The sequence below is a fragment of the Panthera uncia genome (assembly GCF_023721935.1).
Source record: "Panthera uncia isolate 11264 chromosome C1 unlocalized genomic scaffold, Puncia_PCG_1.0 HiC_scaffold_4, whole genome shotgun sequence".
NCBI classification, from domain to species: domain Eukaryota; kingdom Metazoa; phylum Chordata; class Mammalia; order Carnivora; family Felidae; genus Panthera; species Panthera uncia.
This window is the reverse complement of record NW_026057585.1, coordinates 53,570,264-53,582,532: the sequence shown is the minus strand read 5'-3', so window position 1 is coordinate 53,582,532 and position 12,269 is coordinate 53,570,264. Positions and strand designations below refer to the sequence as shown.

The window sequence follows — 12,269 nt, the reverse complement described above, 5'->3', positions numbered from 1 at the left end:
ACTGCAGACTGTGAGCTATAAAATCTCCTACTGCCCTGAAATTCAAAGTTCTTTCTAATTTCAGGAGTCAGCAGAAACCTTGTCTCAGAGATAAGACAAGTTTAGGTGCTAGGAATAATGAGACTTAGAAGTGTTCTACCAATCAATAGTAACAGAGTAATCTAGCCTGGGCACCCATGTCTAAATTAACAAACCTCCCCCCAAACTTGCACTGTTATTCCTTCTAGCAGCAAGCCTACTGAGTCGGCCTTGGTAGGAAGTATGTTCCTTCTCTTCCCATCTCTACAATCTATTTATTCCACTCCTTCTCTGAGGTGGCCTGAATGAGACTAGGTATATGACCAGGCGGCCAGTTGTCCCTACAAATTCATCTGAACTGCGATTAGCAGCAGCTTGTAATAAATAATTCATCTTTATTTCTAAAAATCCGTCTAGAAACAGTGCTAGGAGGGCAATATGAGCAGCTCAAATACTGTAGGTAATGATAAACTGGAACCTTCTTTACTCCTCACCAACCCTCAATAATTTGAAAGGTCCAGCAAATAATGGTACTTGCAGTATACATTCTAGATTTTAAAGGAAGGTCACAGGGTATGATTCACACCTCTGTTTTCCCCATTAGGAGACTCATAAGGAAAATGACTTTTGCAGATTTGTCCTAACATCATGGAGCATTAATCTCCATGAAGGGCTGTAGCTGCTTTAGGAACAACGGGATTTGGGAGTTCCGAACATCTCTGAGAGAGGAAACAGCAGTAGATTAGAATGAGTAGGCTCCAGTTTAAGCAACTGGTATATAAGAGTCATCTCCTTTCTGTGGATACCAGTCTTCTTCCTTCAGTATCATACTGGTAAGGCAAAATGACCATAAAGTTACTACTAGTTCCTCTGTAGTTTTATAGCAATTAGGTACTCTTAGAATTACAGGTGTAAGTCTTAAATGTCTGATTTTCCTTTGCATGGGCAAAGGCAGCCTCAGTAGGATCACTGACTTGTGGGTAGATTTGTGGAGCCAGGCTGCTCTAGGGCAAAGTGGAGTGGATGGAAGCATAAATGTAGCTAAAGACAGAATCCTAGCTAGACTTAGCACCAGAGCAAAAGCTGTCCATTCTAACATGCAAACAGAGCTGCAAATGATGAGGCAAGAGTACGAATGCAGAAATTACCAGAAATAGGTCAGAAAATAGAAATGTTGAAGAAAGGCCCAAATTAGATGCCAGGAACCTGCATTTAGCAAGTGGTGGCCATGTGATACCAAGCTAAGTCAAGCTAGCTAAGTCCCTTTGGTTTAAAGGTATAGAATTGGGCCAAACATAACAATGTATTTTTCTAATACAGGATATTAGCTGTGGTGCTGTCTACCTTGACACATCCTAATCTGGAGTAAAAATGGATAGAAAGCCTGCCATGATGACAACTGTACTTCATAAAAAGGATGAATTCCTAAATAGCTATTCTTTGCTATTCAAATAACGTTACCATATCCCAAAGAATGGTTTGGGGACAGGAAAGAACAGTATTTCATTTCAAGCTGGACTACTCGTCTACCAAAATACCATTCTGACCAAAGAAACAGATGCAGAATTACAGTCACAGCTGCATTCTGTACAGAACAAGTTGGATAATGGTACTCTAAATTGCTAATTACACTGCTAATGATTTTTTTAGTGGCATTGCATTATATTGCCACTTTTGTTTAAATTTTTAAAAAAAAGCATCTAGGAAGTTTTTAAAATGGTAAATTGTTAAATATCAGTGAGTATTCCAAAGAGAAATTCCATATAACATCCATTTCTTAAAGTGGCACTCTCATATGGGATTTTGTAGGGGTGCCATTTATTGACTAGCTATTTGTTTCAATTTACTTTCTCATCAATTTACTTGCATTTAAGATTACTGAGGCCATAAGTATCTCAGTATTAGTATTTGTATCTAGCTCCATAGTTGGTATGAAAAGATAATAAACCAACATATGTCATGATATGCTGGCACTGGGAAATGTACTATGACTAGATTTACAAAAAGTAATAGCAACAGTACAATTTTATTTTTATTGTGACAACCATGGTGAAATTTATTACAGTGTTAGTATTTTATTGTTTAATTATGCTAGCATAGCTGAAGGAGGTAATTACATTTTTGATATAAAAATGCTGTTAATGTTTTTATTTCAATTTAGCAGATTATAGAATGCAGATTAAAGCACTGCCATTGTTCCATATTGTTTCTTGAGCATTTAAAAGGCAGAATATCTTTTTCCACAAACAGTAAATTAATTTCTACTGAATTATCTCATCAAGGTTTCTAAATAATTTGCCTCTTAAATGAAAACCCTATTCTGGCCAGGAACTTCAATACACTGGATTTACCAAAAATATTTTATATAGAAAATGGTGTACCAATCCCAATTATGTCACTTTTTTTGAAAAATTTTCTATTTATTAAGGTAAATTTGCTGTCAAAAAATTAAAAATACATTCTTGTTATGCAATTACAAACTCACAAGTAAATACTTACTTTTGCTTCTAAGAGGTGATCCAATTTCAGTGATCTCTTAACACTGCAAACAGAATATTTAAAGAAATCTTAGATTTACATGCTTTAAGTAGCCAAATATTTAAGAGTAATAAATATAAACAAAGATTCTGAGTTACTTTGCCAACTAAAGCAGAATACCATATGATGAAAGCAAAGCAATTTTCATGGCTATGAAACTGGGTTTTTTAATAGCGTATTTCAATATGGAATTGTAATGAAATATTTAAATGGATTTTTATATATGGTTCTACACACATGTACTATTGTACAATTCAAGCATTAAAGTCATATTATGAAATAATCTTAGTAAAAATTAATCTGTTTGTTTTAAAATACCACTACTGAGAAATTATACATAAGGAGAAAATAATTTATACACCCTTAATGGAGATGTTGAAAGTATATTATTTGCAGAAATAATGTACTAGGTATTAAAATAAAGGTATGAACAAGGTGAAAAAAGTTTTGCCCATTATTCTAGCTTTAAACATGATTCAGTGCTACCAGACTATGACTTAACTGAGGAACAGATGCTCTATGTCTTTATAAGTCCCCAATCCATAAGAAACTATTTTTTGTCTCTCTCACTAAACTGATTCAGGAACATGCCAGGCTCTCTCTGTGCAAAATCTGTTCTGCTAAACTGGATGCCCAGCTGTTGGTGACAATGCTTAGAAAGGAAAGCTGAATATTTATAATACTTTATTTCGTACAGCTGTCTTCTAAAGAGCAGTCATCAACATTTTATTGAATGCAGACTAAATGCTCAAAGGAGAAAAAGGTCAATATAAATTAAAACCAGTTTTCCCAGTGACAAATGCAGCGTTAAAAGTACTTTGAACCCTGAGAAACAGAAATTACGTTATCTAAAATATTAGAGAATTTGAGCATAAAGCAAAAAAAAAAAGGATTGTATGATAAAATTTGAATTATAAAAAGCAAAAATCTTACATCTTAGAAAATGACTATTTTTTTTTTAATTTTTTTTTTTTAACATTGATTTATTTTTGCGACAGAGAGAGACAGAGCATGAACGGGGCAGGGGCAGAGAGAGAGGGAGACATAGAATCGGAAGCAGGCTCCAGGTTCTGAGCCATCAGCCCAGAGCCCGACGCGGGGCTCGAACTCATGGACCGCGAGATCGTGACCTGAGCTGAAGTCGGACGCTTAACCGACTGAGCCGCCCAGGTGCCCCGAAAATGACTATTCTTAAATAAGTGACTATTGAGGTGTTTTTTTTTTATTTACTTTCAAACAAGTGACAAGAACAAGAAAAAAATAGAAGAGATGGACAATTTACAAACACTATGGAGTAGCAAATATTAAATACAAAAATTTAATCTATCACTTAATTTTGCTATTATACCTACATTAGCTTAGCACATAACATTATTTGAAATTGATTAAATCACTTTTAAAATTTACTTGTATCTTTTAGAATCCACCTGAAATCAATTTAATGTGAATTTTCAATGAAGCAGGAAGAGACTAGAGCTATGAACAAATAAAAATGGCAGATGATCCAAAAAAGTGTGTGTGTGTGTGTGTGTGTGCGTGTGTGTGTGTAGTTTTGGAATATGTAGTACCCTATTCAGGTGTGTGAGATGTTTCAGTATTTTATAAAATTTCAGAAGTAGAGTTCAAAACTTAAAATACACAGCACAGCATTTTTTATCCTTTGTTTTTTTTTTAATTTTTAATTTAAATTTTAGCTAACTATCCTTTGTTTTTAAATATTAAGGTGTAATACTGCTCATTAGAAGGAAACAAACCCGACCCTGATATTAACTTTCAAAATATTATTGCTTTAACGCTGATGATTAATTCTTACAGAAAGTAACTAATGTTTGGATTTAAAAGGTTTCCAGTTTAGTTGCTAGTGTTGATCTAAGAGGCCCAAGGAAATACATAAAAGCAAACAAGAAAAGTTAGACTGTTATTTTCTATAATAACTCTAAAAACATAATTTATTGTGGATGATATGGCTTTCAGATAATTCAGGGATCCAAACCAACACCTGGTAATATTTGCATGAATCATGAAAAGAAGGCTAAGAAATCACTCAGTTCATCCAATAAGGAAGAGGTGGTGTGACATGCCCGCTATCACACAGCTTGAAGGGAAGAAACGCAGATCTCAGGTCCTGTGCATAATAAATCTTTGTTGAATTGAAGGGGAGGAGTTAAAGAGGTAAAGAACAGCAAACCTACCAGAGGATTTTATGACAATCTACCTTTACTATTCTATTAGAATTGGGCCCACTGACAAAATATATTATTAAATTAAGCATGCTTTTACCCTTTTTTTTAACCGCTCTTTTATCCACAACTGTAGCGTAAGCATGAAATTATGTTAGGTGTAAGAGGATGATGTTAATAGCGACATAGAGGAAGAGATGGTTGAAGCATATTATAAAGGAAGAACATACAAAACTTGATTAGATATATGGAAGCAATATTTTCCTAAAGTATTTACTCACTTGCCACCAGTATTCGTTGGCAATTAAAAATGATATATCTCTGGGACTTCTATCAAGTTATAAGCAGCTTTTGTGGTTACTACATTGGTTTAAAAAAATGGACACCCCCCCAAAAGGCAAATGATCAAACAGACATTTCTCCAAGGAAGATATACAACTGGCCAATAAACATGAAAAAATGTTTAACATTCCCAATATTAGGAAAATGCAAATCAGAGCCACAGTGAGATACCATTTCACAACCATTAGGATGTCTACTATCAAAAACCCAGAAAACCCCCCAGAAATTGTTGGCTACGGTATGGAGAACTGGAATGTTTGTACACTGCTGGCAGGACTGTAAAATGCTGCTGTGGAAAACAGTCTAGCAGTCCCTCAAAAAATTAAATCTAGAATTGCCATATGATTCAGCAATTCCACTTCTGGGTATATAGCCACTGGAATTGAAAGCAGAGACACAAACAGGTATTTGTACACGCATGTTCATAGCAGCATTATTTCCAATAGTCAAAATGTGAAAGCAATGCAAGTGTCCATTAACAGATGAATGAGTAAACAAAATGTACCACAGATATACAATGGAATATTAGGCAGCCTTAAAAAGGAAGAAATTCTGACATATGCTACAATATAGATGAACCTTAAAGACCTTATACTAAGTGAAATAAGTCAATCACAAAAGGACAAATACTATATGATTCCACTCAAATGAGGTGCTTAAAGTAGTCAAATTCATAAACACAGAAAATAGAGCATGGTTGCCAGGGGTTGGGAGGAAGGGTGAATAGGGAGTTACTGTTTTATGGGTATAAAGTTTCAGTTTTGCAAGATGGAAAACGTTTTAGGGATACATGACAGTGATAGTTGCACATGTGAATATACTGAATGCCACCGACCTGTACACTTAATAATTTAAAATAGTAAACTTTACAAAAACAGTAAAAAAATAGTAAATTTTGTTATGTATATTTTACCACAGTTTAAAAATACTTTTTAAAATGGGTACCTATCTACTGTATCCTAGTTTCTTCCCCTGCTTATAACCTCTGCAGGTTACTTTCTACTTTCTTTTTTTTTTTTTAATTTTTTTTAACGTTTTTTTAATTTATTTTTGAGACAGAGAGAGACAGAGCATGGACAGGGGAGGGGGTCAGCGAGAGGGAGACACAGAATCTGAAACAGGCTCCAGGCTCTGAGCTGTCAGCACAGAGCCCGATGCGGGGCTCGAACTCACGGACCGCGAGATCACGACCTGAGCCGAAGTCGGCCGCTTAACCGACTGAGCCACCCAGGCGCCCCTCTACTTTCAATCTAACCCAAATTTATACCTATGCCCATAATTTAACTACTATGCTCCATTTTTAGGTATACTAAGTTTAGATTCATTGGGATCAAAATCCTGGTTGCTACCAGCATTTTGCTCTTCAGCATTTAAGAAAGATAAATACATTTGACAGGCAATTTCATATGAAGAGAAATAGAAAGTAACTATGTTTGTAGGATCAGTCATATTACTAAGACTATCCTCCCCTATTTTATTTAATTTATCACATGATAGTATCCTGAATAGGATTATCTGATTCTGTCAGAAAAGAATAAGCAGAGAGTTTCATTATACATTACTAACACTGGTGACAATATTAAAGAAATTACTCTAGAAAATATGAACTTTCATTTGATTTCTAATTAAGAACCAGGAATGACACCTCATAAACACAAAATTACATGCTCTGAGCTTCTCTTTAAAACACTAAATATCATTTTGAGTAGCAGAACTGAGAGATTGTATGTGTGGGGAGAGAGATAAACTTAGTAAAGCAGATAAGACTCAGAGAGCCTTGATGGTATGCCAAATTCCTCCCCTAAGTTTGGGCAAATCACATAATCTCACTAAGCTTCATAAAGTTGATAATAATACTGGCCTGTAAACTAGTAGGAAATTTCTGAATGGAAGATAAAAATATCACTTACTATGCCAGTGCTTCCATTTACTTCTCACTATAATGTGATGATAATATTGCAAGAGCATTTAAAGGATTATTGAGTATGCTTATGAGATGCTTAGAAATCTTTTGATGAAAGGCATTGGCCAAATTCACATCCCATGTGACTCCTTTGGTGTAAATTGATATATGTGAAATGATTTATTTTCTATTCTATATATGAGAATGAGAAAAGAAGGGAGAAGAATCTCCTATATCCTTTTTATATTATTCCTTTCATTCAGGCCTGTGTTCTTTTGTGTTCAACATTCATGGTGGTGATACAATAATTCACTATCACATATGGGTGAGCAGAGGGAAATATTACTCTATTACATGTAGAAATATGGTCACCATGTGAGAGCACCTAAATAAATGATTAATTCTGTATCCTTCATGAATAACGGGTCAAAACCATAACCAGTTATTGGGCAACATATTTGTGTGTGTGTGTCAACATCTTCCTTATTAAAAGATTAATAGTGAATTAGCTAAAGAATTCTTACAGAAGTAAAAGGATATATACGGGAATATTGATCCCAGAAGATAAATAGAGATGAGATCGTTATTGAGCTAAATAAAGTGAGAAACGCCATAACTTCATTCTTAAATGAGTATTCTCAGAAATGAACATTAATAAAATATTCATTACTATTTCTGCTTGTGAGAAACTTATATATACATATGTGTGTATTACCACACATACGTACATATAAAGGACATAAGTTTAATCCTTTTAAAATCTATTGAAAGGGGCCAAATAGGTTTACCAGAATTAAATATGGAAAGTGGGTAATCTTTTAATATTTTTGTATGTATTATATGTTACAGCATAAAACTTAATGACACATTGATGTCTACCCTTCCCCTGAGATTCTAGCACAATCATCTCTAAGTTTTCCCTGACACTGTCCACTTTGCATTAAGGACCTTTCTACTCTACAGCACTATAGCAGTTCCTCTCACTAAGCTTATCATGTTGAAATAGTCCATTTCTATGTTTGTCTTTTCTCCCTGTACTAGAACCTCTCTGGTAACTGGTAGGTTAAACATTCTTGTTAAACTATCTTTCTCAAAAATTAAAATTCCTAGCAAACACAATATCTGTTCATATTTGAATCCCCAAAGCCTGACGCAGTGATGGGCACAAAAGAGTTATATAATGATTTAATTCACTGTATTTATTTTGAACTTAAAGCTTCAATCTCAAATATTTAAGTCCTTTAATTGTTTATGATTCTTCAATCCTGTTTAAGGTAGTTAAATACAGGTTCCTAAAAGATGTCATATTGACAGTCTTATCTCTAAGGTAGTCTCTTGTATGGATCTATGTCTTAAGAGTTCTGGAAAAATCTAAACCATAATCTCTTCAAATATTGACTTTCCTTCACTCTTCCTTTATAGACTTCATCTAGAAGTAATTTTAGACTTTCTAGTTCCATTTCCCATATCTCTAAACTCTTATTTCTTAGATTTCTTGCCTGTACAGTGAATTTGGGCAATTTCTTCAGATCTTTCTTTCAGTTGTCTAATTATTTCTTCAATTGTGTCTAATTTACTGTTTAATCCACCCACTGGTGTGCGTGTGTGTGTTTAAAAACAATTTGATGAGGTTTTTGCGGGTAACTTTTAATTTTTACCTAATTTTAAACAAAAAAAAGTCTAGGAAGAAGAGTTCTTGTTATCCTTTACCCAGACTTGTCACTTATTTACATTTTGTCCTATTTGTTTTAATCATTCTCTCTCTATACATATATATAAACCTTTCTTGACTTATAGTAGGTTATGCCCTGATAAACCCATCTAAGTTGAATGTATCTCAAGTTGAAAATGCAATTAATACACCTAACCTAACAAATATAATAGCTTAGTTCAGCCTAAGCTTACATTAACCTAGAGTTGCCCCCCACCCTCAGGCTTGCTCTCTCTCCAAATAAATAAACTAAAAAAAAAAATTTTTTTTTAATAAATAAAGGGGAAGGTTTTAATAGGTCCCAGAGAGTAGGGGGTGGGAAGGTTCAGAGGAAAAGGGAAGTTTGGCAAAAGGATTACCATGGGGGAACAATAGATGAGGTGGGGATGGTGAAAGAAAAATGGCACCAGAGGTGGAACCTGAGCACAGGACAGCTGCCACATGTTCAGGGTCAAAGAAGATGGGGAAGGCAGAAAAGAGGCTTTAGAAGCCTTTGTTTCTCTCTTTAATTGTTTGTTTGCCTCATTTAGAAACTGTATTTTGCAGAGAGGCAATTTTAGATTCCCAATAACTTTCAGAAGCTTCAAAATACTAATCAAAACAGGTATCCCATTCAGTTTTTATTTATTTTAATTTTAGATATAGAAAGAGCACAGACATGCAAGAGGGGGGGGGGGGGCGGTCAGGGAAGAGAGAGAACCTTAAACAGTTTCCACACTCAGGTGGATCCCAATGAGGGGCTCAATCCCACAATCCTGGGATCATGACCTGAGCTGAAATCAAGAGTTGGACACTCGACAGACTGAGCCACCCATGCGCCCCCCCCATTCAGTTTTGACAATTTTATTTATTCTTTAAGTGTTTATTTATTTGTTTTTGAAAGAGAAAGAGAGCATGAGCAGCGGGGGGGGGGGGGGGGGGGGAGAGAGGGGGAGAGGGGGGGGGGGGGGACTAAGCAGGCTCCATGCTGTCAGCATAGAGCTGACACGGGTCTCAATCCTATGTACTCTGAGATCATGACCTGAGCTGAAATCAACAGTCAGATGGTTAACTGACTGAGCTACCCAGGCACCCCCAGTTTTGACAATTTTAGAGTGATGGCTGTCCAATTCAGTTATGAGAAAAGTAATTTTGGAGAGATAGAAAGTTTCCCATAATGGCCATTGAAGTTCTTAATTACTGTTGTTAAGTCATTCCATTTAGTTAGAAAGGTACTTAAGGAAAGACCACAGTTTGTTTGTTTTTTTTAATTTTTTTTTTTAACGTTTATTTATTTTTGAGACAGAGAGAGAGACAGAGCATGAATGGGGGAAGGTCAGAGAGAGAGGGAGACACAGAATCAGAAGCAGGCTCCAGGCTCCAAGCCATCAGCCCAGAGCCCAAAGGACCACAGTTTTTAAATATAAAACCAGCTGGGGTCCTAGAAGTCAGGGCGAAGGGTACTCTCAAATCATTTTGATCACCAGGATCCCATTTCTTAAAAGATTTTTTTTCCCTAGGGCAAAAAAGAAAAATTCCTGAACAGAACAGTTTTCAACTGGAATAGTGTAATTCCAAAATAGTAGCTTTAAATCTAAGTGCAGTAAAGACTACAGTGAAAAGGTAGAGAATATCAGAATAGATTTAAAGTGTACATACACACACACACAATCTTAAGTGTATACACACACACACACACACACACACACACACACACATACACGTATTCCAACTCATTCAATCCTCACAACATTGATACTACCTAACCTGATACCAAAATATGGTAAAAGAATTGTTAAAAAATTACTGACCAATATATTTCATATTTAGGTCCTTAATCCATTTTCATGAACATGGAATCAAAAATCCTTAGCAAAAGATTAGCAAATCCAATTCAGCAACATATGAAAGCAACAAAACATATGTCCAAGAGGGGCTTATACCAAGAATGTAAATTGTTTTGATATTTTAAAATCAATTAATGTTTTCAAAAAGAGAATAAAGGAGGTCATATTAGTAGTTGCACAAAGAATACACCCATTCATGATAAAACAAAAACTCAGCACACTTGGAGTAGAAAGGGAAATATTCCTATGAAAAACCTACATATATTGTACTCAGTACTGAACACTTATTCTAAGATTAGGACTATAAGATAAGATGTGCCCTCCCACCACTTCTATTTAACAAAGCTCTAAAAAAGAAAGGAAATGTGTAAGTGTTGGAAAGGAAAAAGTAAAATTGATAATCTGCCAGTGATGTGTCACGAACATGGAAAATCCTAAGGAATTTATAAAACAGCAATTAGAACTATTTAGCAAAGGTGCAGATCATAAGGTGAATATACAAAAATAAATTACATTTCTATGTTATAGCTAGAAACACCTGGAAGCTGAAGCTTAAATTTTTCCATATACAATCACATTTAAAAACTACATAAAATAAGGGGCGCCTGGGTGGTTTAGTCGGTTAAGTATTCAACTTCGGCTCAGGTCATGATCTCGCGGTTCATGACTTCGAGTCCCATGTCAGCTCTGTGCTGACAGCTTAGGGCCTGGAGCCTGGTTCAGATTCTGTGTCTCCCTCTCTCTCTGCCCCTCTCCCACGCACACTCTGTGTCTATCTCTCTCTCAAAAATAAATAAACATTAAAAAATGATAATTTTTAAAAATAATATAAAAACAGGGAGGGGGACAAAAACATAAGAGGCTCTTAAATATGGAGAACAAACAGGGTTACTGGAGGAGTTGTGGGAGGGGGGATGGGCTAAATGGGTAAGGGGCATCAAGGAATCTGCTTCTGAAATCATTGTTGCACTATATGCTAACTTAGATATAAATTTAAAAAATAAATAAAAATTCTTTAAAAAACTACGTAAAATAAGTTTAACAGAAGACACTCAAGATTTCTACAGTGAAGACTACAAAATGTTGCTTAGAGAAAAGAAAGATCTAACTAGGAGCAAGTTTATGGATTTGAAGTCTTGATAACTTTAAAAACGTTAGTTCTCCCAAGTTGATCTTTACATACATTGCATTTCCTGTCAATCCCAGCAAACATTTATTTTCCTATTGGAAAACCAAATTCAAAATCTTTACACAAAGGCAAAGGACTTATAACAGCCAAAATATTCTTGAAAAAGAATAAAGTTGGAGTACATACACTAACTAGACTTACTATAAAGTGGTTCTGAATTCAGTGTGGTTTGGGCATAAGAACAGATAAAATGAAGAGAATAGAAAGTCCAGAAATGGAACCATAAAGGTGCCAAAGCAATTGAATGACGAAAGAGAAATCTTTCCAAATTGTTCTGGAATACCATATGGAAAAATAAACCAAACAACCTTGACTTCTACCTTATACTATATACAAAAATTGATTTGAGATATAACATAGAGATATGTGGAAAAGGCAAAGTTTCTAAAGGAAGCATATGAGAATATTGTTACAACTGGGGTAGATAAAATTTCAGGTAAGAAACAAAAACAATACCCATAAAAGAGAAAAAAATGACAAATTAGACTTTATCTAAATTTTAATCTTCTGCTTATTGAAGGACACCATTAAGAAAATGGATTGTCAAAAGCTGCAGGTATCA

General features: G+C 35.0%; 1 protein-coding gene across 1 annotated transcript in view; it reads right to left on the bottom strand.

Annotated features, from left to right (window-relative positions):
• The window catches only part of ITGB3BP (integrin subunit beta 3 binding protein), a 71,382-nt gene that overhangs the window by 47,735 nt on the left and 11,378 nt on the right, over positions 1 to 12,269 (bottom strand). Inside the window, exon 3 of the mRNA XM_049618869.1 lies at positions 2,518 to 2,560. Coding sequence (XP_049474826.1) covers positions 2,518 to 2,560 — 43 coding nt within the window. The remainder of the gene's footprint in view (positions 1 to 2,517; positions 2,561 to 12,269) is intronic.